Source organism: Anas acuta, chromosome 5 (genome assembly GCF_963932015.1).
Source record: "Anas acuta chromosome 5, bAnaAcu1.1, whole genome shotgun sequence".
In the NCBI taxonomy this organism is placed as follows: Eukaryota; Metazoa; Chordata; class Aves; order Anseriformes; family Anatidae; genus Anas; species Anas acuta.
Window position 1 is genome coordinate 31917793 of NC_088983.1, and position 27537 is coordinate 31945329.

The 27537-nt window shown below is 44.8% G+C and overlaps 1 protein-coding gene across 3 annotated transcripts in view; it reads left to right on the forward strand.

Annotated features, from left to right (window-relative positions):
* Nucleotides 1–2411: 2411 nt before the first annotated feature.
* LRP4 (LDL receptor related protein 4) overlaps nucleotides 2412–27537 on the forward strand; it is a 73988-nt gene continuing 48862 nt past the window's right edge. For 2 of the 3 annotated variants that reach the window (XM_068683733.1, XM_068683734.1), the window contains exon 1: nucleotides 2413–2645. In XM_068683733.1, coding sequence (XP_068539834.1) covers nucleotides 2561–2645 — 85 coding nt within the window. In that variant the 5' untranslated portion in view covers nucleotides 2413–2560. Of the gene's footprint in view, nucleotides 2646–27537 lie in introns of all 3 variants that reach the window. The other variant, XM_068683735.1, reaches the window with a different exon arrangement.

Below are 27537 nucleotides of genomic sequence, written 5' to 3' on the forward strand. Positions count from 1 at the left end.
GTGTGTAAAAAAAAAACACATATCTTGTGCATGTGTTGAAATGCCTTCTGGTATCTATGTAGTCTTTCTTCAAGTTATTTGGTTTGTGAGAGGTAAGTTTTAAGCATATCGTTCAATTCACCAGCATTATTTAGCAGCTTTTCTACTGTTTTTTTCACCAAAAATATCTATTTTGCACTACATCAGTCCACTTCACAATTATTTTCCAAAGGTCCTACACGGAATCAGGGCTATGTTCAGTCACAGTATTGTATCATCAGGTAGGTAACTGAGAGGGTTAGAAGAAAAATTTCCATCCTCTCTACTGCAGCAGATCTAGGAGGTTGTTATGAAAAGCGGAATAATACTATGTGCTTCTCTATCATTTCACCTTGGGATTTCAATATGATTTATAAGTCAGAGATTTAATTATAGGGAAATTGAGCACAGAGAGGAAAGTGATTGCCGGACCACAGGCACGAGTTGCAGAGGACTGGTAAACACACTTCAACAAACACAAGTGGGTAAAAATGTTTGTTCCCTGGGGAGAGAAGGACTGAAGAGGTAACAAGTGAATTTATTTGTGTTTATGACAATATTTTTCCAAGAGGCTTTTGTTTCAAACACAGGAAAACACTCCTCTCGATTGCTGGAAGACTGTTTCATGACTTAAGTATGTAGTTATCAGGAAGTTCTGGGCCCTGTGTTTGTCCGTTATCACGTGCAGTACTTTAGCATCTAAACTTCTCACAACCTTCTGTGAGCCTGAAGTGAGCGGGGCTTCTCTGATTTACCCACAATCTTCTCTGATTTACACCACAATCTAGCCTCAATAGAGAATATATACTTGAATGAATTGTGGCTGTGTTGCCCTGTATTTTTAGGGGGTGCAATAATGTGAGGGTTTGGCATGGTAGACAGCCAGCCAGCCCCCTGTCAGAGCGATGTTAATGTTTTCTCGCCCTTAACTTCAGCCCCCTGTTCCTAACTCTTCCACTTCAATCATCTCGGAGCTTATTCTCTTACAATAACTGCTTTTTCTTTTCGTGCCTCAGTCTGTCCCTGTTTCCAAGTCAATGTTAGCATAGCGAGGCTTTTTAATCGCTCCACCTCAATTAGTCCCTCTTGGCTACCTTTTTTGTTGTTACTGGTTGGCAACTTTGTGCACTTTGTCTGTCAAAGGTGCAGGATTCAGAGCCATAGTCGAGGTGCTATTGCACACATGCTGCGTAGAGCGGATCTATTCCCATCCTGAGGCAGCAATTCAGCATATAAAACAAATAGACTCTTGTGTGGGTATTTTTTGCAATCTGGGCCCTATATATTGTAAATTTATGCTTGGTTTGCTTCTTCTGGTGTTCCTGTTCTTGGGAGTTCTCCTCAGTGAAGCTGTTTTGGATTATTTTTTTTTCTTTAGATTTCTTTTTTTTTCTCTCAGTTCGTCAAGAATCAGCCCCTGCTTTAATTTTCTGTTGACATGTTTAATAATATCCTTTGTTTTCACTATTTTACACTTAATTAATAGGAATGGCAGAATTGTCTCAGTCACATGCTGTGCTGTTTACTTGCTCTTGTGATTCTTTAAAGGAGAGGAATAATTGCAGCTTCCTCTGGATTCATCTGCGTGAAGGCTTTAAATAAGACCATTGCTAACTCCGGCCCTTTGGTGTCAATTTGACGAAATTCCCATCTTCCCCTGTGGTCCAGGGTTTGGGCTATCTGAATCAGCTTGCCATCCGAATTAATACTTAGAAATCATCCGAGATTAATTACATAACAGAACTTTCTTGCGTTGCCAACCCCGCGTATTAAGATGTCAAGTCATGCCACAGAGGATCGTAAAACTTGTTTTAACAATGACATCCAGTGAAAGCCTGTCTGCTTTTAAACTCAAGGCAGAAACCAGAAGGCACGGAAGATGATTGTCCAAGTGTTAATTTCTACTCCTACAGGCTTCTACCCTGGCTCCTTTTTTTTATTATTATTTTTTAGGGTAGCAGAGATTCCTACATCATCGGCTGTCTCCAGGCTGTAAAAAACATCAAATATGAAAAGAATTACGATGAACGGGGGGAAAAATTTCTCCCTCGGAGCAGGGAGCTGGGGAAGGGGCTGCTCAGGGGCATCCAGTTCCCGAAGGGTGCGCGGCAGAGGGGCTGGGACGGGGCGCAGGGGCTCTGCCTCGGCTGCACCGGGCACAAGGCGGGGAGCTCTCCGCCCCCGGGGGGAGCCCGGAGCCCAGGGGACCGCTCTGGGGAGCCCGCAGAGAGCCGAGCCCGAGGGTCCCGTGGCGGTGCCGACCCCGGGAGGGGGAAAGCGAGGGGCCGGGGTCTCGGCGCGGAGGCGCCTCCGCCGCGCGGAAAGTTTGCGAAGCGCCGGGGGGGAGCGGGGCGGGGGCTGCCCCAGCGGGGCTCCTCCTCCGGGGCCGGGCCTGGGCCGGGCGGAGCGGGGAGCGAGCCCCCAGCCCCGGAGCCGCCGCGGCTGCCGAGGGAGCGAGCGAGCGAGCGGCGGCGGCGGGGAGCGGGGCTGCAGCGCGCAGGAGGAGCCGGCGAGGGGGCTGCGGGGCCGGGGCGCTGCCAGCATGGGGCGGCGCGGCGGGGGCTGCCTCTCGCCCGCTCCTCCGCGGCTCCTGCTGCTGCTGCTGGGAGCGCTGCTCCACGCCAGAGGTAAGCGGCTGCCGAGGCGCCCTCTGCCCTCGGGGGGGGCCCCGGTACCGGCCGGGAGCCGCTCACCTGCCCGCGCCCGCCCGCCGGGGAGCGCAGCCCCGGGGCCGCCGCCGGAGGGGATCCCTCGGAGGGGGTCCCCGGAGCCCCAGGCGGCCGCTGCCCCCCTTGGGAGCCGGGCGGCGGGCTCGGGCTTTGTTCCCGTGGGGCGGGCGCGCAGGTTGCCTCCGAGCCTGCCGTGCCCGGCGTGTCGGGACAGCCGCCGCTCCGCAGCAGGAATGCAGCCGCGGGCCCCTTAAAGGCGCAGCCCGGCTCCGCCGTGGCTCCCCCCAGCCCCGGGCTACCTGCCCCGGCCGGCACAGGGGGTGGGGGGGGCGCTTCCCCCAAAATAGCGGCGGTGGGGCTGGGGGGGAGGCTCGGCGCCGAGCGGGGACGCGCTTGCAGCGAGGCTCGTCGGGGGAAGAAACTTGGCTCCGCGGTTGCCCCGCCGCCTGCGAAGCGCTCTTCGTCCTCGTGCGCGGCGGTGCCTTGTTTTCCGAGCGCGCCCGGTGGAGGGGAAACCATCCAAACGCTCCTCGGGATTGTTTATAAAGAGTTGGGAGGCTTCGGGGGGAGGGGAGCGGAGATACGGACCTCGCTTCTCTCCCTTCGCTCCTCCGGCAGCTGCCGCGGGATTTCACCCATCCTTTCTCTCCTCCGCTTCTCTGAAATTACAGGAAGCGTTTGCAGTGGTGCTGCTGACCTCCTCCATCGTTCTGCAGGCATCGCCTCTGGGGCACAATCACATGGGGTTTGGGTTTCAAGTAATATTATTTCTCTTCTAACAAGGGACCTAATTGCAGGCAGCTTTGAAGAAGGTGCTAAAGCAGCTCGGGAAGGCTGAGTAGAGGGCTGCAGTTCCGTGTATCAGCAAATCTGCTTTTTAAAGCAAGAGGTGCTCTTAAGTTCCCAAGTGCCACACATTTAGCTGCGCTCTAGGAGTGAGAAGGATGTAAAGCATAGGTCTTCGTGTAGGTACAGATCTGGATGTGTTTTATTTTGGCTGTTACCCAGGTGCTCCTAGTTAATGTGTCTGGGCTGTTAACAGCCATGTGGGGGATGTCTGATTGTAAAGAGCGGGTTTGTTCCTAGGTGGTTGTGTCTTGATGTCTCTGGGACACTTTTTATGGCAGTTTGTCTCTCTTTCAAGTAGTTTTCCCATCAGTGCCCTTTTCTCTATCCTCTTGTCAAGTGAGCGTGAGTTTTTGATTGGATGCACTAACTATTCCCAGAAGTGAGCTGCTGCTTTCTTTCACAGGGAGAAATGCTTCCCAATAATGCAGGACACAATTCCTGAACAATATTTTTTTGTATTTTGAAGTAAGGAAAAAGATAAGGAGGTAGCAGAGAAGATGCCAAAGCCTGTGGTGAGTTGGTGGCCCTAGTTTCCACCCCTTAGCTTTTGCAGAGCTTTTCCCATCGGTGTTCCTTAGAAGTACGTGTGGGGACAGTGTGTAGCTCAACTGTCATAAAGCATCAACAGCCACAGAATTTGCAATGCCAAACAAGTAAATTATAGGAAATGTTAAAAGCACCCGGTCATTTACTGCCTGCCGAACCTCACTGCAGGAGCGGGTAAAGCAAACAAATCCCCAGGACTGAACTTTGATCTTCTGTTGGTGGATAGGGGCAGTTAAAACGGGAGAAGTCTGTGCAGGGGAATAAAGCAGGTCTGCAACTATCATGAGCTCTTGGAAAAGCATCTCACAGGTAACAACAGGCACAGAGGGGGAGAATTAAAAGTTAATGGCATGCACTGGTGGTGCATGGTGATGAAGAAGGGCCTGATGGTATGATGGTCTGTGTTAGTATAAACACAGAATGTCACAGAACCTGTCTGGGTGATGTGTTTGCTGTTCTAGCTCCTGGAGCTCTGCCAGGAAAATACATGGCTAGTATCAGAGCTTCCCTCCCCAAACATCTTGACTCTTAGAGTCACGAACTTGAAGGTGGTACCTCTGGAGAAGTACAGTTTGCAGTGGGAGTCAAGATCTCCACTACCTGTGTTTGGCATCACTGTTGATTGTACAGCTCTGAGCCAGGTGCAAAGCGCTTGTTTTCCTCTTGCCAGTTTAGAGCTGATAATGCTCTTCCTGGTTAGGCTGAGTGTACTTGGGTTTGCTGTCAATCAGGTTGGATGATATCCCCAACTTGTGCTGGTCATGACATTTCTCTTGACCGTTTCTTTTTGTCAAAGCGATGAAAGCACTGAAAAAATCTCCACTTTTAAAATGAAGAGTAAGATGCAGCAGGAGAATGAAAATGTTGGGTGTCTTATGTTGTTATTTTTTAAACAATTCTTTGTCAACTAAAACATGGTAGCATGTGAAAAATAGTGAAAAAGCATAAAACATAATCTTCCAGTACGCAGTTAACGTTGCCGTTTATTTAGTGTAGATAAGCAACGTTCTTTTGTGTTCTAGTACCAAATGCTTTCAGCTCTGTGCTTCAGCACTGCTGTCTGCACTAGAGAATCCCTTCTTGCATCCTGGCAGTGTGGGTGTATGCAGCGACCAAATTAATAGGCACTTAGTTATGTAAAGTGCTTGCATTTCCAGAGTGTCTTGTGAATCCTGAAGAGGGATGTTCTGTTCATGTGGGCCACAGGTTGGGATTTCAGAGAATTGGAGACGTTTCCCTACATTCTGTTTGTTGAAGTTAAACAAGAAAATGTGGTTGTATGTAAAGATTATGCAGTTTTTTGTAGTTCAAACCTGAAAACAGTACTTGCTGTATGTTAACTAGGAAAAGAAATCAAAGTGATCGTATTTTGTTTTAACTCATGAAAGCCTGCAGTTCTCCAGACTAGTGACATTAACATGAAAAAATAATTAAAACATTCATTCTGTGAGAATGATCTGTAGTCTGATAGTCCTCTTGAATTTTACTGCACTCTTTTGAAATAGGCAAATATTATCCTTGTTTTGTATATGTGGGAAGTGAAGTAGAAATTGTCTTGCCCAAGGCCAATTCCATTTGCCCTAGAATGCAACTTACCATTGAACACAATAGAATGCATGCTTCAAAACATTTTGCCTCTAACATGCTTCATAACATACTGCTTATAAAAGCTGATAAAGAGATGTTATCTTGAAAACCAACGTTTTAAAAATAGGTTAAAAAGTAAGTGCATGTCCTACACCTTCATTGAATTCTTCTGCTACTTGTGATTTTGTCTATTTCTCTTTTTTATTAATACTTCTATTTCTTTTGCCGATGACCAAAGACGTATGAGATAGCGGAAATTGACTGACTCTCCATCAGGACATATGAATTACAAGTAAAGTGTTGTCAAAAGAAACATACCATAAAAGTGGACAACTTGTTTACTTTGCTGTTATTTCCACCTTAGTTATTTATGATGTTATCTCACCAGTTTTATATTACAAGGTGATATATACACACGTGCATTTATGCCAACCATCATCCATTAAAGATGTTTGACTATACTTGATATAACATCCAGAGCTGGAGCTCTGGCATGCAGCAGATCCACTCCATTAATTGGCATCCTGTATTTAGTGGCTGTCTGTGTTTCACACAAATCACGGCAGAGAACACTAATTGTAATTGTCATCCATGCATCTAATGAGCTTGATGGTTCAGTTCTTGCTTTTGCATCTGTAGTGCCTGTGGTTCTTTGACGTGACTGCTATGTTAGGCATTAATCTTTCATGGGATTTTGTTGCCTATCCTGCATGAAGACTGGGCACTGTAACGGTTCCTGAGTCTTTTTGTATCATCTTCCCTGTAGATTTCCATCTCCCTATAGTAAAGATAAAAACAGTAACTGCATGGAGCCAGGGACTTGTAAACCAAAGGCTTGCAGTTTATTCCTTCTGTGTATCGGGTTGCTCTGGGACAATACCTTGGGAGTATTTGGCTGCCATCCTCTTGTGGGTGAGTTTATGTTCAGGTTTTTCAGCTTTCCAGTCTTTTTTTTTTTTTGCTACTGCCTGTTAAATGTTGAAGTATTCCATCTTGTGTACTTAGTCTGAGAGACTCTTGAGCTGCAGTCAATGCTTCTGTGAGGAGCAGAACTCCTCCTAGATTGCCATGGGCCCAGATGAAAGGGGACTCGCTATGCAAAGGCAGGAAAATAAGTTCTCATAAGAGTATTAATGTTAAACATTGTGGGCTTTTGCCTTGCTCAACTGTGGAAACTGAATACTGACTGAAAGTCTTCATATCAAGGAATTATGGTGGGATTGAAGAGTCAGAAGCCTGATGGTCTGAGATACATCTACGCGTCCTGCTACAGCACAGCTTTGGAGTGTGAAGAGGTTTAAGAGAAGTTTCTGGTTTTCATAAGGTTCTTCTTAGGTCATTAGATGTCTCTGCATTTAACCACCAGTCAGCAGGTCACAAACTATTAAGATAAATGGATAATAAATATCATACATGCAAAGTAAATGTTTGTGCTGCAAATTGGAGGCTTGTCGAGAAGTGTCTGACCAAAGACTACGTGGGCTCCTGTTTCCCAGGCTGTCAGATGTTGCTAGCAACTTCCTGATGTGGTTGTAATGCTCAGAGCTAAGAAGGACCAGCTACTTTCCCTGGATGGGTTAGGATGACAGGAAAATTCACCTCACTGTAGCATGGCAATGAAGATGTTTAACGAAGTGTTGTCCAGCAGAGCTTCCAGCAGAGACCGTGTCTGCCTGAAAACAGATTCCACATTCTGTGGTGTCAAGGTGAAGCCTTACTCCTGGAGCTGAACTTGCCGGCAGTGAGACATCGTCAGGTCACGGGGCAGAGGGGACCCTTCTCCGGGCTACCAGCGTGGTGACTTCCTCCACATGCCCTAGCACGGGGCATAGTCTTCTGTATCTCTTTGTTAGTGCCTGACAGCCCCTCCTGGCTGCTGGAGCTTTCTGTTCCTATTGCATAGCAGCAGTTCTTTAATCAGAAATCTTGTTAGTATTCAAGGATAATTGATCCGACTCTCTGGTAGGGGGTGGGGACCCAGCCTTGCATCCTTCTCCTACTTGCCACCCCCAGTTTGACCCCTGTTGTCTCTTTGTTTTCTCCTGTTAAGTTTGTGCCAGTGGTGTGTGTGTGTGCTGTTTTTCCAAGCAGCCTGAAGTTGGCTGTAACCAAGAGCAGCAGTTAAATAGAGCCCGATTTCCCCGCTTCCTGGCGTTTAGTTGTTCGGCTCCATTTTCTGGTCTTCTGTGTTTTTGATTTGCAGAGAAGGAACTTACTTGGTGCCCCCGGGCATCTCTTAAACCCATTAGAACAAACTCCATTATTTCCCTGTACTTAGAAATCCTCCTCCTTTAGTCCCAGCATCCATCAAAATAATGTATCCTCTGTAAGGCCCTCTGGAAAATGTTTAATAGGATCTTTTCAAACTCAAGGACAGTTCCAGTTTGCAAGGGGGAGGGGGGATGGCTAATGGAAGATCCGACTGTGACTCGCAGTAAGCCTGAACTTGGCCTGTGTCAGCTCTCCCTTCACCTCCATGCCGAGGGAGTGCTGAACAGAGCGGATCCAACACTGGGATCAAAGCTGGGAACAAAAGGCTTTGGGAGAAAAATTTCCCGTCTGGCCAAGAGGCAGCCACACAAAGGTGGTGCATAATTTATCATTCGAGGTTTATTTCTGCTGTGCTTCTTCTGGAGAGGGAAGAAAAAAAGCAATGACTCTCCTGCTGTTTTGAAGGGGATAAGTGATGGCTTTGGGACTTGAGGCGGGAAGCAACTAGAGGTACCACGGAAAAGCCTTTTCAGTACAGTCTATGCCCAGCTTCTCTCTTCTCAGACAATGTCAGGCAGTCTTTCTTTTTTTTTTGGGGGGAGGTGGCTGGGAGCCGGGGGGAACCACTCTTGCCTTTGGAATTTTTGAAGAGCGAGTACTTCTCACTGCTCGAGTCATTCCCAAGTCCCAGTGCGTGGAGTGGAGCTGATCTTGGCAAAATGAAATTGTTTGCATTTCTGAGGTATTTTCCTTACCTTAAGGATCGGTCTAAGAGCTGTGGCTCTGTGTAACGTGGAGGAAGAGGCTACGTTTGCCTGAAGGGTTTGTAGTCTAAATTAGACATCTGATAAGGATCAGGGATGTGATAATTCTAGTGGGATAGATAAGGTCCAATATTAAAATAGCATAGCTTTCTAATTAAATTTCCTTTTGCTTTGGTTTAATGGGAAAAGCTTCGGAAAGGTTTTCTTTCCAATCACTTCTTAAAACAAGGCTAGAGAGTTGGGTTGTTCTGTTGTAGATTTATTTTTTTTTTTTTGGATGGGGTTGGCATGGAAAGCTACTGAAAGGCGGTAAATGGGGAAATGAGGATGAGGAAGCAGTTGTAAGAGTAGTTCAAACCATGAGAAGAAAGGAAGGGGGTATAGGAGCACAGATGCTAACAGAAACAAAGATAGGGATTTTGGAAACGAGAGCCAAGGACTTGAGCTGGCAAAGGAACAGAAGAGCCACGTAAGGAGATCCAAGTGGAATAATTACATGAAATCTGATGGCAGAAAGTTATTAATTAGGTAGTGTAAAAGATAGAAATTTTCAAAGCGGAGGTGAACATTGAGCAAAACGTAGCTGTTGAGGTAGAGAGAGAATTATTTTAGTGATGCTTTGAAGGAAGTGGCAACTTGTTAGGTACCCTCAATGGTAGAGTTCCTGTCCTAATGGTGTGATCTTAAGCCATATGAGGAGCTTAGCCATGGGGACAAGAGGTGGAAATGGAGACTGATGCTGGCATAGTACAGGGATGGTAAACCTGTGAGTTAAAGGTGGTGATGGGGTTGTCTGCATCTGTGGAATTTGGGACCAGTCAGGCTTGGGAGTGTGTACAGCCAGAATGATTTTTGCATGGGATGTCCAGGAAGATAAAGAACAGTCCTGTCCGGAAAAGGTTATGAAATGGGAGAGCAGAGTTGAGGAGAAAAGCCAGGAGGCTGGAGATGATTGCCTGGAAAAAGGCATAAAGTGAGAAGAAGAGATCACTCCGGGTTTGGAAAGAAGTCTGGGTATAGGCAAGGAACGGGACTGGTGACAGAAAATATCCTGCAGAAGGAGGCTACCTCTGCCTCCTCTCCATTGCTAAGTGAGGGGATGACTCACTAGGGAGAACTGTTACAACACTGCCATGTGACGTTCCCAGCCTCCTGCTCTGAAAGGATCATAAGAAGCCTTGTGTGGCTCTGTAAGAAGGTTAGAGGGAAATACGGGCTCTGCTCCTTGAGCCTGTATCTCCAGCTGCGTCAGTTCGTTTGATTTGGTGACAGCTGGAGTGGCTGGGAGAGGTTCTTGCCTAAGGTGCAGCCCTTCGCTGCAGCAGAACTGTGTCTCATGGGATCTAGGGTTGGAATAAAATAAAGACACACCTTTTTTTTTTTTCTTCTTTCTTTCTTTTGTGCTCCCACCCAATTTTAGTTCTAAATTTCCATAACTGCTGAATAGTCAAATGCTTTCTTAGCAACTCTTGACTGCAGGAAAAAAGATGAGAAGTCTCAGGATTATCATTAGCTGCTTCTGTTCTGAGCTCCCAAGGATAAAATTAGGAAATATTTTTTCTACGACCTCAGAGATTTTGTTCCTCTCCAGTGATTTTGGAGCCTGTTACTCTTGAAAAGCCTGAGGTGTTTCTTACAGCTTGAGGACATGCCCCTAATTTGTGCTGCCTTTTGAAAAGGCCTTGATCAGCATAGCGCCTATTAGCATGAGGAAAAGCATAATGGGCCTGGCTGTGAGAGAAGACTGGAAAGCTTGTGGTATGGGAAAGGGAAATAGATGGGAGGTTGCAGTTCTGGAGGTTTTAACATCCAAGAAGCATGAAAGGATACTTACAGATGAGTAGGACATAAGAATACTATCGGACTACCTGTATTTTTGTCATGGACCCTCAAAAAGAAGTACTGAGTGTCTAACTCTTAGAAATAATGTGGGAGACTAGGTGAAGTTTCCTGATCAGGGCACGGAGTTGCCCTGCAAACAGATGTGGTTTTAATGCAAGGGAAGAGGTAGGTTGAATTGAGAGCCATATCCATGCAGAGGGAAACTGGGGAAGGGATTTTTCTTGGGCATTGATGTGGAAACAGGGAAGAAGTGAACTGATCTGGTTGGTGAGGTTCCTGCCTTTGGCCGTCTTTACTAGGCTTTAGGGAAGACTGCCTGTGGGTCTGACTTCTTTCCTGTACCCAGTCAAGCAGCGAACAGCTGCGAGAGGGTGTTGACTCACAAACAGCTGATTCACGAGCGGTTAAGATGTCTCCACCGCAAGGGTGGTAACCTCATCTGTTGTCCCAGTTTGAACAGTCATTGCTCGTGAATCAACACCCTCCGTAGGCTTTTGTTCACTGCATTTTTGTGTAAGAAAGAATTCAGAGCTGCAGTCAGCATTATCTTAAATAACAGAAGGCCTTTAGGCCTTTTAGGCATTATTTTTATTTTTTCAGGCCCACAGTTCTTTTATCTGTGGAGCAGGTGGATGCCCTGTCTGTGCCTCAGCTCCTCTGGAAGGGCAGTTTGAATGTGTCTGCATCTTTGTGAGATCTGTTGAGTAATTTCTAGGCTACAAGTACTCAAAGGCTTCTTCCCCGCCTAACCAGGGAAGAACCACCTTACTGATCCCTGCCTTCCGCAACTTTTCACTAAAATCTTCTTTGGCTTGAAATGGCTCATCTGTTCACAAGAGAAACCCATTGTTCCTCTGTTACTCGTTTGTGACCTGCCTTCTGTGAAGTGGAAGACGAGGAGTTGTAATCTTTTGCTGCTCTTTGTGCAAACTGCAGACTAGAACAAAATTAGTTCCGTAGGTTAAGTTTTCCAGTCATTGTCCTTAGATTTTTTTTTCCTCTTTGTTTCTGTTCTTGTTTGTTAAGGTCTATTCTTCACCCACAGCTCTTCAGAAAACCAGAGACTGAACGCTGAAGCTGAAAAGGAGTGTCCAAAAAATAAGTAATTCCTGTGACATTCTGTAGTAATGTTTTGTTGGTTGTTTCTTCTGGAGAAGTAAACTCTTGATGGCAGTAATACTTGTGCTGGAGGGAGAAGAGAAGCTCAGATGATGAGTTTCTGAGAAATGACCCATAACCACTTTTTGTGCTGCAGATGCTTTTGAACAGGCTGGCAGGGAAAAGGGGTGGCAGGCACTTGCCTACTTTAAACACTTGACAAAAAACCCTGCTTAGCTTAATCTGGCATGCAGGGCCAAATCTAACATGGTTACAGTATGGAACTAATGGGAGATGCAGGGCAAATTAAACCTATGTACAATCCATCAGTTGTAGAATAAAAATAAACAGTACTCAGAAGCCTTTGAGCAAGGAAGGGAGTGAGGCAGAGATGACATCTTCGGTATGTACATCTTGACTTACCCTCTCAGGCGAAACAGCCTCTGAGCTTGGGCTTCCGCTTAAGTGACTGGGACAGCTGCCAAAACACCTACATTTGCTAGCTAATGTACTGCGTGCAGTGCATTGGTCCTGCAGGTTAATCTGGGTAAGGAATGATGTGATATCTGGGCTTGTTTGGGTCTTTTTCTTGAACAATGTCGTAACAACATGATTTGCATGCTGTATTTCAAGGTCTTAAAATAAATGTGGTGGGGATGCTTAAACTGACTATTAAAGTGTTGTGAGGAAAGAGGGCCATCAGTTACGCCACAGAAGACCAGATATGCCTAAGGAGCCAGCTTCCCTGACCTTGCAGTCTGCATACCGAAGTCTGAGGTATGTGCAATGGGGCTCTGTGCCCTTTAGAGACAAGTAGAAGAGGAGAGGCTCACAGGAGGGAAATGACCGTAGCTCTGTAAGGAGATAATTATTCTGTTGCAGGATAGGTCTGGACTGAGCTGGGCATGCAGCAAGGTCCCTCTACAGCCCTGCACTATCCAGGCTAAGGAGCCCATGTGTGTAAAAGGCTTGATGCCAGTGTGGCGATGCTGGGTACTTGGTGGTCCTAGCAAGTAAGACTCACTAACTACTTAAACAGTGAGATCTGCGAGTACAATCCACAGATTTTGCTGCTATACCATTCAGTGGCAAGTTAAACTCAATTCCCCCATGGATGAATTCCAGAGCTCTGTATATCCTTACATTGTAACCAAATGGAAGTTTTTTATTTGCAGATCTGCGAAGATGTGGTGGGACTACATATATGAAATCTATACAGTGATAGCTGCAGAGTAGGACTGGGAGGATTTCCATTGCTGATGTTTGCATAGAAAGGCTTGGCTTTGCTGCTATCTCAGCCAAAGTGGCAAAAGCTGCCGCCTCCTAAAAGTTCTAGAGACACATAAACTGAAACCAAACGAAAATGCTGTCCATTCCTATGAAAATATTGCTTCTTGGACTTGGAACTCCTTTTGAGTCTAATGAAGCAAAAAAATTAATCCAAAATCCATCTGCTTGAGAAACTGGTCTGAATCTAAACCAGAACACAAGTTTCTATAACAAAAACAGCAAAAAAGTACAAACCTAGTAGCCAGCTAGACTGCAACAAGTTATTGCGCAAAGTTATCATGCTGGCAGATAGCATAAAATGAAATGTGCAAAACTAAGTCAGACTCTTACCAAATCCTGAACTGGCGTGTGCAACTTTGAGTTGGATACAGGGAAAACTCCATAAATCAAACTTTAAAAGTCTGGAAAAGAGAAGTAAAAGTAGAGACTTAGAAGGAAATCTTCTGATTCTGTGAGTAAAATACAAAAGTTGAGAGAAGGCAAGAAAAGATAATACTAGAAATAAAATATTTTTCATTTGAATATTTTAATTTCTGTTATTGGCCTCCATGCAATGTAGCCTTCTCTTGAAACCTTTGTGAAGGCAAGCACTTCATATGTTGAATCCACTTTTGGGAGAAACTCAAGTGTGGTGTCTCTTACATGTGGGTAACACTTGCAGAGCTTGTTTTGCCAATAAAATTATCTTTGAATTGACTGTGGTGGGATGTGGTGCAAGTTCTGATGCAACATGAGGTTCTTTGTAAGTGCGGATTTTGATGAGAACTCCTCTCTAAAATCTCTAGTAATTTTGTTTTCTTGTTGCTGTTGCGAATTGGCTCCTTCCTTTCTGTGGTCCATTGTTGTATGGTTGATCTTTGAAAATGAAATGCCTTCCATCTGCTTAAGAAATTTGGTTTATCCTTGGAGGCCTGAACTACTGCCTTCCCTAGTAGGAAATAAACAATGCTTCCAACTGTCCCCAATTATCACCCACTTGCCTTCCTGCAGATCCACGTCTCTTGCAGGGCCACTAGAAGAAATGACTTATGGAGCATGAATTGCATTTTTGCTGTCCTCTCTTCCTTAATCTCTGCAAATGTAGTCCCTTCTTCCTGTTTAAACTTTATAAATTAAACATACTACTTAAAGCATTTAAACAACAAGCTGGACAGTAGCTTACTTGGAGCATATGCAGTAGCTTTTTTTTAGGTGACGTAAGTGACTCACTATGTTCCTATGGACACATTCAGGTAGCTGACTTGTAGTCCAGGTTAGTGTAACCCAACCCTATGGGAAACGTCTTCAAAATACAATTTGAGACTAATATAAAGCCTGTGTTTCAGAATATCAGAATGAGAGGATTTTTTTTTTTCCTGCTGCCACTTGCTTTTGGTACACCCAATGCCTCTCTTGGTGATAGAGGGGGGAAGAAATTGGTAGGAGTACCAGGATGCTGTCATGGCTGAGGATGGTTCTCTGCCTGGAATATATGTGACTTGGGCTATAGCTACACGGCTTCCTTGATGCACGGGCTGTGGTTTCACGCTAAACCTGATCTAAGGTAACTGTGGCTTACCTCACAAGAGCAGTCTCACCCTCGTGTCCCTTTGATAGGTTTGTGTGTGCGTGTGTCAGCTGGATGAATCGCTTCGGCTTGTTCATCTATCAACGGAGCTAAGCTGCAAAATGGTGAAACCAGCAATACCACAGATTGCACGGCATTTTCGAGCTGAACAGAATTGCTCTTCAGTGAGCCAGTCGGTATGGACTGATTGAAATATGAGGGATGGAGGAAGGCAAGGCCAACTTAGTTTTTTTCCTTTGGTAGTGATTTGCTGCTTCTTTGCTTTATCTTAACTGTAGATTGGAAGGACTAGCTCTGGGAACAACGAGAGGGCAGAATTCAAGCATGAGATTCAGTTTCTGTAGCTCATGTAAAATGTAACCTGTCATGCCTGTAATTAGCAGTCCTAACTGTATTAGCATCAACATGCAGTGAAAGATTAACCTATAGTTATTGGAACTGGTGTAGTATGTTAATTAGCGATGCCTTTTGTGGGGAAAACATCTGTTCATTAAAACTTGAAGCAAATACCTCCTATCTTGTGTTACTTGGGCTAACGCAGACTTATGTTCTGAGTTGTTGCCAGAGAAGTTGTCAATCTAAATAAGAAAAGCTTTATCCCCTTGCTAGCTTCCATAATATTGCCTTTTAAATGACTGATGTGTAGTGAAGAGTTATTTTTTTGACCCTTAGTTGCAGAATCTGGATTTGAGTTTTATTCTTCCCACCTCTCCACTGATGTGGTGATGTAGTTTGATGAGCCTGGTGTGGGCATGCACACCCAAGGAGGCACAATGCCTCTTTCCTCCTGAGTTGATGTAGAAATGGCAGCAATGGCTCTAAGTGCCTGGCTGGTCCAAGGAAGACAGAGGTAACTGTTTGGAAACATCAGCTGCCTAAGCAGCCATTTCCCTTCTCCCTAAATGATTATGTAGGAGACTGAAGGGGAAGATCTGCATGGGCTGAATCTCACACATGAGTTGTCAATTGGATCGTTTAAAGATCCACTCTGATGGAAATCAGAGCTTTGCATTGTTATATGCAGTGTGTGCATACAATAAGGACAGTCCCTGCTGAAGAGTTCCTAATTTCTGCATGCAATAAATTGACAGATGTATCAAGTAATAAGAAGAAACATAATAAAATACTGATAAACATAGTAAGTAAGGGCTCTGAAATGTTTTGCCCTTTAGTCTGTATGTTGATAATTCTTGTCCTCTCCGTCCTCAGAATGCCTTTTTGTTGAAGCTGTGTTTCTCTATTCTTTTTTTTCCCCTTCTGACATGCTGCATGCTGCATTATCACTAGTAAATGGATACATTTGGTATGTGTGGGGTCTGATACCAGGAGAATGAAAATTATTTTCAGATGTAATGTCTTTCTAAAAGGATCTTGCTGCGTTTGTCCTAGGTAGCACATGCTCCTGTTTTCTGCCAGTGTGTTTAATAAATGCTTGTCATTTAGTCCAGTGAGGGGTATCATATCTGAACCTGTCTCACAAAGATCTTTTCAACCTTCATGTCTCTTTTGTTCTTTTCCATATACTGACTGTAGCAACTTTTAGGATGGATCACAAATGGATATTTAACCATGTAACCACAAAGGTCAAGAAATATGAGAACAGGCGCATAACTTGGACTTGGTTAGGAATCCAAGTGTTAAACCATGGATTCCTGACTTGGAATAGTTTAGCTGCAGCCAACTTCAAATAATAATTATTAAATGTTCCTCTTGCTGCTTTGTAGCAGGAAGCTAAATTGCTGGGTACAATTCTGTAAATACGTAGCTGGCCTTAGCAGCCATACTCCCAATAGCTTAAGTGTGTTTTTCTTTCTGAAAAGCTTTGGAGATTTTCTGTACAGTATTTGACTTGGGAGCGTCCCCTTTGCAGGCAGTGGCGTAGCTGTTCACCGTGATGGTTGGGCCAGGTGTGCCAACAGTTGGGACTTTCTTTTTTTCGTCTAAGGATAGATGACAACTTGATTTTGGAGGCAACAGAATTTCTTCTTGCAAGGGTAAAAAAACTGAACCATGGTAACTGGTTGCTTAAGAGCTCTTTTTTTCTGCGTACTGAAGTCAGTGGCTTTTTCCCAAATTAGAATGTTATGTTTTTAAACATTTACTGTACTCAAGTGTAGAATGATCTAATTCACCATGTTTATTCCTTTTCATAAGAATTTTCAGCACAGCAGCATGCATACCCAACTTCTAAATGCACAAACAATTGGTAAACAGGCTGGAAGAAGAAAACAGCTCCTGAGCCACTGTAGTAAATATGTCTGTAAAGCCATAAACAGGAAATGATCCCAACTTCTTCTCCTGTCAGTTTGGCTCTGGGGCTATGGTTTTGTGAGCAGTGAAGCAGAGTGAGAAATTAAATCAGCTGGGTGAAAAGGAATTATAAGACCCTTCCAATTTCCCCTGCTTACCCTCACTGTTCCATTTTCCCTAATCTATTTCTTAAAAGGCTGTACAAAGACCTGTGCGAGCTCATGGACAGTCATGGGGCTGGTAGTAGGGAAAGGAGGGCTGGGAGCCCTTGGAGCTACCGCTCCTGCTTGAATATGAAACCACAGTCAAAGTTTCTTTTCTGTTTTGATCAAGTATTAGTTTGTTTCTGGAGGACCTGTGGGCTGTCTTACTTCTTAAACATAGTCAAATGAAGACTGCTTCCTGTCCTTTGCTTGTCATGCACAGAAGAGGGTTTGTTTTGGGAGGATATCTGGCAAAGAAATCAAGAAACTAGGTTATAGCATGAAGGGCAGGAGATTATATCTTCCACATGGAAAATAGTCATGCTCTGTTGAGGACTTGATACCTAAATCATCTTGTATGTATTTCAGTTTGCCAAGTATTTGTACAGTTTTAAGGAGGAACATGGGAACAATTTCCAGAACGCTGCTGCTATTTGTAATCCTAAGTTGTCTGATAGTGTACAAAAAAAAAAAAATGGACGGAGAGGAACGAACCTCTAAGCACTCTTCTTCTCAGAACCTGAAATTAATCAACTTTCGACCTCCGAATAAAGGACCAGGAAATGGGAAAGCTAACTGAGCTCAACCTCTGAGGAAGCCCCTATTCCAAGCTGAGATGTACGCTATCATGACCCTAATGGCATGTAGCTTAGAGGCATGCTGTGATAAGCATACAGTAGACTGATCTCGAGCCTTCAAGGCTTGTTGGCTGAAGGTCTAAATGTACTAGATGTTCTTCGTAGAGAATTATCTGTAGGAATAAATATTATGTTTTCTCAGGGTTTAGGAATGGGCGTGCAAGGTACAAGAAATACTTAGCAAATTCAGTCAAGATACATCTCTACACTGAAATCTTTTGCCCTCATCATAGAAATCCTTTTTTTTTTTTTTGTGACTGAAAAAAGTCATTTTACTACATAACCACTAAAATAGATTACTACATAATGTCCACTTAGGAGTGGAAAGACAGGAAAAAGTCTGCATCCAACTGAAAAAAAAAAAACAACAGGAACTTCTCAAGGTAGATAGTAATTACTGGAGATAAAGTTCTGCTACAAATGGAAGTAACTAGAAGAGTAGCCCCATGTTTTGCAGCATCTTTGCTGTTGTCCAGTTATTTTAGGTGGCGGTTATAACACTGAGAGGCTTGGGTCGTTCTTTGATCAGAGAAAGCATGCTATATTTGGCTGGATAACGTCACTTCTAGCAGTGCCCACGAGTTGTCTCAAAAGCTTGATTCAGCTTGACTTGTTGCACCCTACTCCTATAAGTACAGTGGAATAAGAGAAGGAAAATGGCTGTCAAGACAACAGAAGATGGAACAGCTGCTTTTCATGTTTTTTGGCTCTGAGATGATGGTTCCAGTACAAGGCAGCATGCCTGTGTGTAAGGTAAACCTTTGCTCTGTAGATAGAAAAGGTTAAAAAACTTTATTTAAAAAAAGTGACAAAAATTCTTATTACAGGACTGAATGGTGTATCTGCTGAAATAAACTGTGGGATTTGGGGAGAATATGTGTTTTTTTTTTTTTTTTTTTTTTTTTTTTTATTTAGATATGCATCTCAGGTCTTGGAGCTTGGTCCAGGAAGTAGTATCAGGAGGAATTCTTAGTAATATTGTTAATATTGGCTCTTCTCATGAGAAAAATCTACAGGCATCTTTGCCCTACTTTTGGATGGAAACAATGGTTATTTCAATGTGTGCGCATATTTTCTCACCCCCAAAAAACTGGTCGCAGAGAAGAAGTTTCATGAAAACAGGCAGCACAATAAAGGGGAGGCACCACCTAAATGACTGGGTTGTAGGTGAAGATTACTTGTGAGTTTGCATTTTGTCAGACATCAAAGAATGCATTCCCTGCATTTGGCAAGAGATGTACCAAAACTGACTATTTGAGATGAACCCATCTGAAACTGGCTTTTTTAGTTCTGCTTCTCATGGAGCTCTTGAGGTTAATCAGGTGTGCACGCTGGAGTCTCACTGGACATACGCCTATTTCCAGGTTCCCAGGCAGTGGCAGTGGTCCAAGGAGGTTCACCACGCTCAGGAGATAATTCAGTCCGTGCTCGTGAGGAGACAGAAGTCTTCAGTGGGCTTTAATTGGGTTGCACTTGAGGACTGCTCCCAAGCTTTGGCTGGTAGGATGCGGCTGCTTGGCTGCAGAGTGATATTTCTGGTGAGAGAAGTACGGTCAACTTGTGTTTTGAGCCACTGGCTGGTTCCCAGACAGGAATGAAAGGCTTTGTTTGTTTGTTTTGTTGTGTTTGTTTGTTTATTTTGCTTAAACCTGTTAAATTGTTGGACTGGATTTGATCCGCTAGTGGTCTGATCTTCTGCTCATTGCCCACTGAAGGTCCACAGAGCCTCGCTTCACTTGTATTAGGAACAATTTTAACCAGGCTGTCTGAAGTAATGACCCCTCCCAGGGGTCTGTCCTGGGCCTCGGAATGGCTGAGTAAGAGGTAAAATAGTGCTGAATGTCACCGTTCACAGCCTGGCAACTTGCATTTATTTTAGTAGGCCAGATTATAAACTGGTGCTTTGGGAGCTGTGCACAAGTGTCCTGAGGTAACATCTTGCCAGATAAGATCCTCTGGATTGCTGGGTCTGGGCTGATTGAACTGGAAGGAGCTGCAGGCGGGATGCTCTTCTCCCCCTGGAGACTGGAATCTCTTGGTCTTCAAGTCGTGTTACGAGGCCTGTGTGCCTCAGCACGGACAGAGCAGAGAAGCAAGCTGAGAGGTTTTGCTGAGGGCAGAGAGGAAAGGAAGACGTCCTGCATGTTTCCAAACCTCCTCAGTGCCTCGGAGCACATGAGAGACACTTTACAATGCTAGTTGAACCAGTTCTGATGGTCCTTCCTAATTAGTCACATCAGAAAAGGCCAGGGATCTTTATTTCTTTTACTGATTATTTTTTTCCTGTCTTTTTTCTTTCTCTTTTGTCTTGCTTTCAGTTCACCCATCTGCATCTGGTCTTGCCCGGGCAGCTGCTGCTCTATTTGTATGTTCCCTGGGGGAGCTCTGGTGCTCCTTTAAGATCTCCTGTTGCTTTGGGAATTCACCTTTTAGACATGGTGCTTCATTAGCCTCACTCATTTATTTAGGACTGTGAGAAAAGATTTCCCCTCCCAAAAAGCAGAAGAACGGGTTTCCAGCAGCATCTGCTCGAGCGAAGAGTGTCTGTGTAAATAGAGCGTGTTTCAAAGCCTCTGCAATCGTCAAAGGAGCGGCTGGGGAGTTTTTGAAGGAATATTGTTTGACCGAGCTGGCACTACATGGCCCTTTTGGAGGCGAGGGCTGAAGAGTTCCCGTCTGCTCTTTCTAGCCTGGGGAAGGTTTGGGGTTCGTGAGTGGCCTTGCTGCCCTTCTGAACCTCTCCAAACCAGAGAAAGGAGACTTTCTGGATTTTTTTGACCTCCAGGTTCTGTGTTTTCTCGTGGTTTGCTGCGCCTCTCCCCCGTCGGGTGTTGTGGGAGAGCTGTCGAGCCGTCCCCTCTGCAGGCGCTTGTGGGAACGGCCCCGGACTCACTTATCACCAGTGACAAATCAATGGCAGCCTTCAGAAAGCTGGCCCCCAGGATCCCCGCTCGGCCCAGCTCTGGAGCAGTGGGAGGCTTCCCTGGCAGATAAAGGGCTCCTTCCAGCTCTGACTTGTTGCCTTAAATCTAACCGAGGAAACCCTTTCATTCCCTATAGCAGCGGCCCCCTCCCTTCTCAATTTGTCTTAGGGAAGGTGGCGGTGGGTGGAAGGGGGGCACCTGGGGAGGGGGGGGGAACAGGAATGGGGGAGCATTTGGGTTTGTAGTGGTTTTTCTGTTTCCCTTTCACAATAGTCTGGCTGGTGCATGTGGAGCTGGGCTCACAAAGCCTCCCCAAAGCGCCTGGAGTCCCGCAGGGCTCCTCACAGTGCAAGTTTGCTGTGTGTATTCCTACCGACAATACAGCTGGGCCCAGCGACGGGATCCAGCTTTGGGCAAATATTTCTACAGCTTTCCCTTAATCACTTTGAGGGGAGGAGGGTGAGATGGGTTTGAGAGGTGGGAGGGGGGGAAAGAAAACTTGTATACATGAGGGAGGGCAAAACAGAGATGGGTGGAGGGGGGTTTATCTCCAGCTTCTGTGATCCAGGCTTTTAAAGGGCGCATTTGTCAGTGTTCAGCATCCACATTAAAGCTGGAGGGCTTGGGGGGCATCAGTGTTGGATCTGAGGGAGGAGAGAGGTTTGGGCAGACAGCACGTAATGGTTTGGGTTCAGCCAGTCTCCTTTATGGTTTTTCTTTTAGTAGGAGACATTAGCTGACATGTCCCTTCTGGGTGGTTTCATCTAAAGTGTTGGCATAGGCTGAAAGGGCAGACTTCTCGTGTTAAATATGTCTAGCTTATTTCTGCTCAACTGTTCTGTATGTTTTTATACTTGACTTTATGTTCCCTCTACTACCTGTGAACTATCTCTCTATTTCTAGTTTATTTGATCTGGGTCCCAGCTCCAGATGTGAAAGAAATCAGAGAATTGATATCTGTTTAAAGCAGGTTATTGAAGCTTGACTGCCTGATAGGTTTTAGCCTTAGGAGTTCCTTGCACCCTGCTTGTAGTTCTGGAATAGCTTGGTAACCTCTTACCTACATGCTGCTTCTGTCCTCTCTTTCTAAAGCTCCAGCGAAGGTACATAAATGGTCTGAAGCTACTTGTTTGTGACAAGGGACCATACAAGCTCACTTCTCACTAGCATTAAGGGTAAAAAGTAACCAGGCAGCCTCCATTAAACATTCTTTTCCTTCCCTGCAGGGCTCCGAGCAAGCCTGCAGTTTGGGGCTAAATTCATACTTTGGATACTCTGTATAGCAGGCGTTATTTGTTGTGTATTAAAGACTAAAATGACATCTTATACCGGATGCTCTTGTTATAGTAGAAATGATGCCAGAACAATCATCTTTGTTCCAAATCACGTCAGAATTGAAAATTGGCCAGGAGCTGCTTACCTGTGTCAGCATTGTTCTAAGGTTGTAGCTCCAGAGATGCTTCAATCTGAATGTAACTACGGGCTGCTCAGATGGAGGCTGGACTTCCAGAACTCTCTGGCCAAGGCCTGGCTCATCTTCTGTTTCCAGTCAGTTAAATCCCAGCGAAATTTCCAAACCAAATCCAGTCTCTAAGCGATCAGCAGAATTATGTAAGTAAAGATTATTCTGTGTCAGCATATGGGAGGATATGCAGGTTGAGAGAAGAAAAATCTGTGGTGCTATGGTAAAGCTCACAGTAAAGTTCTTAGCATGGATACAGTGAATACATTCAAATGAGGGACATCCATGCTTCTCATTTGGAGATGAGGGTAGTAAGTCCTTTTTTTTGTGGGAAGAAATTACTGACATGCCAAATACAGACCTGAGTCAAAAGAATGTTCGTAAGTATCTTTATGGAGATATTTTTTTTAAAGCATCCTTATTCTCACTGGTATCTGGTGACTGCCCCTTTCTTATGTACTGTTCATGATGCAGTATTTGTAGAGGCATTCTATCCTTAGATCATCACAACTGCAACTGAGGGCAAGGTTTGTAGGGAAAGAGAACAACTTTAGGCTAGCTTATAAGCCTGGAAAAAGACATGGTTTTGGGAGCACAATTTCTCCTGAGAAGTAAAATCTTTAAGTGCATGTTGAGAACAACTACTTTGAGTGCAGTTTGTATTAATGAATTAGAAATTGAAGAGAAGGTTTCTTATACCTCTGAAACAGAAGGCCATGTGTGTGAGAGGAGTGGTGCCATAGGAACCAAGTCTACCACAAATCCTAACTCATTTTCACTCTTTTCAGTTGCTTCAAGTTTGACCAACTTCTAACTTTATAAGGCTGAAACTTGAGGGAGAGAGAGAAGGGTTTCTGCCTAAAACCCTTTGTAAAACTACAATTAAAAATGGTTCAGTGAGTTTGCAGAATAAGGATAGAGTGGAAACGCTTTGTTTTCCCATGATTAAAAACTCGCCATTCGGCAGAGAAGCTTCAGCATGGTTTTTAAGCCTCTCATGCTCCAGAAATACAAATAGTGGAACGTACTCAAAGACTCTTTGCTTTCACTGAAATCCACCCGTGTATGGTGGAGTTGTAAATCTTTGAAAATCAATATTGGTATGTGCTGAGTCCAAGTTAAAAAGGCAAACAGCAAAAGCCTCTTTGACATCTCTCTGTGATGAATATTAGCTATCCAGTGTCCGGCTTGAGCTGAACAGGAGCTCTGCTCCAAGTGTTCCCCCAAGTGAAGGGCTGCAGAGGAACTGGGGTCTAGATAATGCCTTCTGGGCTGAGCAGGTAGTGAGGAGGAGGAGAAGACAGCTTGAGTAGGCTATTTCTGTGTGATACAATGCAGTACTGAAGATTGTGTTGCAATGCAAAAAATAACATAGTTCCCTATATAGTTGATTCTGTCATGCCGCGAGTCAGTAAAGCCAGTGCACAAAACATGCAGCTGTGTGATTCCGGACAGCAATGCAACCTGTCTGCCTGTGCAAGTTCTTTCATGTAATTTTGAAGGCTTAACTTTTCACTAGCTGTTTTCCATCTTGATCACTTAGCTGCTTTTTTTGCAGTCATCTTGCACCTGGCTTAAACTTAGGTAGGTATTCTCAGTCAGAATAGAGAGAGGGCTGACTGTCTTCACCTGACTTGGATCAGGTTGAATTTCTGGGCGCTCCAGGTAAGCAGAGATGTTGTTCAAAGCTGAAAGAGAAAGCAGAATTAGCCCATTTGAAATGCCATGCTGGTGTGTATCCGTTCTTTTAGTGTTGCTGTAGACAGAGAGGTAGGAGTTTAGAAGGAAAGAGTAAGAGGATAATTATTATGGAAGTAGGGAAATTTATTAGGTAACAGAAAAGTGATGAGGGCATCTGGGCAGCTGTGAGATGGGAGATGCTGCCTCCTGCTCACCTTTTCTACATCTTGCCTCTCCCTCCTGCTCCCAAGTCCCACTTTTCTGTAGTGGCTTGCCAAAAAGCAGCTTGTATCTTTCAGGTTCTTTTCTTTTGCCTGTCCTTTTTCTTAGGAAAAGGAGATTTGAAGTTTGAGAGGCCTGAGAGTGACTGGTTTGCCACAGTGTTTTACTTCTCTTCCACCGGTGTTGCTCTCCTTTCCTTCCGTTGTGTTTGAAATGTGCTGTTGTCAATATCAGCTGGCTTTATTTTGTTTTGAAGCATGCTCTATGATACTGTTTTTGCCAGGCTGTTGCTCAGTCCTTCTGTGAGAGTTTCTTCATACCAGGAAGTTCATACTTTTTAAATTCATACGTGTAAAAGTAAATTTACTGAAATCTTTCAGGTTCTGTAACCGTTGGTGTGCTAGACCTGACCCCTCAGTTACCTTCTGTGAAAAGAGAGAGAGGTGGTGTTTGGGAGTTGTGGTGTGTCCACTCTTAGCGTGCTCTCCACTGCTGCCTCTGTGGTTAAGTTGTTCCTCACACAGCATTATTCATGCTGTCTAATTCTTTGCACAGACACGTTCCCCATTCTGCAGAGGAACCAGTGTGTCTACGTGTAGTATGTACTACAAGGTTATTTTTTCCTCGGAGATGTCCCAAGGCATCTCCTTCCTATTTTTGCTCCTTCAGGAGGAGGAGAGCCAAGTCTCTCCTAGCAGTGCTGCTTGTAGCCTCTTGCAGCCTCTTTTGACCCATTCCCTGGTGAATGAGAGAGTTGAGCGGAGGCCACAGGTCTGCCCATGAGAAACACAAGGAACATGAGTTGAGATCCATGTTAATTTCCCCCCGGAAGCTGCCTCTCTGTAATTACAGTTCCAACATCCTCCAGAAGAAAAGGGCCCCGTCCCCCCTGCAGCCCCCCTGGCACACGCGATGCTCCTTGCAGCAGGGAAGGCAGGCGTGGAGCGGGGCAGGTCAGCTGGGGCCTGAGAACGCTCCCGGTCTCTGTCTTCCTTGCAGAAGGGGGGTGGGGGCTGTCCTCCCCTCCAGCCCCTTCCTTGCCCCTTCCCCCAAATCTCCCAAGTAAATACAATTTTATTTTATTATATTGCTGCCGATCTGCTGTTGTTTTTCATACAAAAAAGGTGGAAGGGGCAAGAAGGAACGAAAGAGTCTGGCGACAGGAAGAGATGAATTGCTGAAGAATGACACTGGCAGGGACTATTGTTCATTTTAACGCTGGAGCAGGAGCAGAGAGAAACGTTCACACGCCATTCTTGGGCATCCTGCTGGGCAGGCTAGGAAAGGGGCATTCCAGCTGGTCATGAGATTTGGCCGGACAGATTGAATTGGGCTGAATAGAGTGCTAGCTGTTTTTATTATTATTTTTTTTTTTCTTATAAAAGCCCACTGATTAATTGCAATGGAACCCGATTAAAGGGAGAGTCTGAAACCCACATAGACACTACAGACATAAAGCTGTCAGCCTACCAGCATGGGATAACTGGGCCTTAACCCTTTACGAGGCTCACAGGGGAGGGGGATGCTCACCAGAGTCAGCCTTGCCCAGTCGGTGTTTACATGTTTGTGTGAGAGAAGACTTCTCTCATTTGGGGAAAGGGTTGTGTGCACAGCAGGAGCCCTGTAAACAGACTCTATCTCATGAAGGACAAGTGGCTGAAGAATGAAAATAAGGTTTGGGGATATTGTGCTCATGGAGACGTTGTATGGGAATTTGCTGAAATGTTGCTGGTTATATATTAATAACTTTGCAAGTTTAGCAACTCTTGTCCACATCTGTCTCCTCTTCTGGGCTTTCTTCAATACAACAATAGGAAAAAATTCATGAAGGGACCTGTGAAGTTCCACAGGCTCCGTGTGGATTTTTGCAAACAAACTTAGTAGAAACGCAAATAAACCGGTGGTATATATTAAGTGACAAAATGGGTAGGTGTGTAAAAGAATGTTGTAATCTATGGGAGAACAAAGCTGTAGTTCAGGTGAACATGGGAACTGATGCAGAGATTGAAAGCAGAGAGACAACTTGGACATACGTTATCTGAGCAGTGAAAGGATGGAGTTTCGAGATGCTTAGAGACCTCTTTCTGAGTGAAAACCCTGGTTTCATTTCAAATCAATGGAAAAAAAGGTCTAAGTTGTGATACTTCTGGTTCTCTTTATTTATCACTCAACTGATCTAGTGTCTGGACATGGCTGAATGCTCTCTGCTCATTCTCCATCTTTACTATCATGATTGCAGTTTGCTTCTGCTGTTGAGAACAGATGAGTTATTCAAACAGACTCTTCAGGCTTTGAAAGGGGTCTCTGTGTTGCAGTGTGAGATTCTGGGGGGGAGGAAATGCTCTAGCCCCCCAGCAATGTTTAGCTTCAAGCATGGCAGAGTAAAAGATGGCAATGTAAGATCTCTAATGAGAGTGCCGTTCGGCCGTTTTATCCTTTTCTACAGCAAACCCTGCACGTGTGTGCCCACTGGCTCGGAAATGTTTCCCTAGAGAGGTGAAAAGAGCAGGGATACAGTTGGTAGCAAACAAAGGTTCTTTGTGGGGCCTTTGGGAACATGATGGAGGGATTACTTTTTGCTATCTAAAATCTTCCAATTCATCTCTCCAAATGATTTATAGGAGCAATGGGAGGTTCCTGAGCAGAAAGTTGCTCGTCTTCTTTTTTCTTGTCCTGCATCTGTGGTTGCTTCCATCAGAAGCGGTCAGTGCAGGTTGTTCCCTCACTGGCTTGGCTTCACAGGAAGCAACTGGGGGAGTCTTCATGCTCGGCTTCTTCCTGTTGAGAGAAGGAAAAATATGATAACAGACGGAAATATCTTTATCCTCTCTTTACATAGATGTTTGTATTAGATGGAGTGTTTGAGTATTCAAGGCAAGAAGGGCACTATGCTAAATCCATACAATTCATCAGTGAAAATGGAGAATGGTATGAATGGACAGTTAGGATCTTGCATATTGCCCTGTGAGAACATGGGCTCTGTGAAGATCCTGAGCGGGGAGACTGGAAGTAACCACCTGCTCTTGGTTGACCAAGGACAGGAGTTAAGTTTCATGGTAACTCAGCTTTGACATAGCCAACGAGCTGGGAATAACAGAATTTCCTCGTTCTTATTCTGTATTTTGAATGTGGAGAAAGGAAGGTGGATGAGAACTCCTGTAGTTAGGAAAAAAAAATAGGAGAAAGTGAGACCTAAAGAGTGCTGTTCACACAACCTAGTAGGAGGTTGGACAGGGGAGTCACTTCTGCACAAAAATATTCTTACTCGGTGGTGTCTTCCCGTATCTTGTTTCTTTTTTCTGTTTCTTCTGTTTGTTTGTGCCTCCCCCTCCTTCCTCCCTGCCACCTACTAGTCCTGCTGTAGTCCTTTCCTGCAGCTCTGTTAACGTTTAACAAATTTCCCTTCAGTTCCTATGTTTCTTTTGGCTGTAGCTCAAGGCAAACTCCCCAGATCCAAAACTAATTTAGGGCTCTGAGCAACAGTAGCATTTAAATGTTGGCTTTATGCCATCAGGCGGGCAGCCTCTTCACTGAGAAGAAATCTAATTCCAGTGTTTATTAGATCAACAGTGGCCTCAGGGCTGGACTTCCTTTAATGTTGGCCTTTTAATAATCGTAAGGCTAATACAGGAACTTGGGACCCCCAGGAGGGTCTCAGGAGCCTGGCTCTGACCTTTTTTTGGGGAAGCAGGTCTTGGATCTTGCTTAATTTGGGTC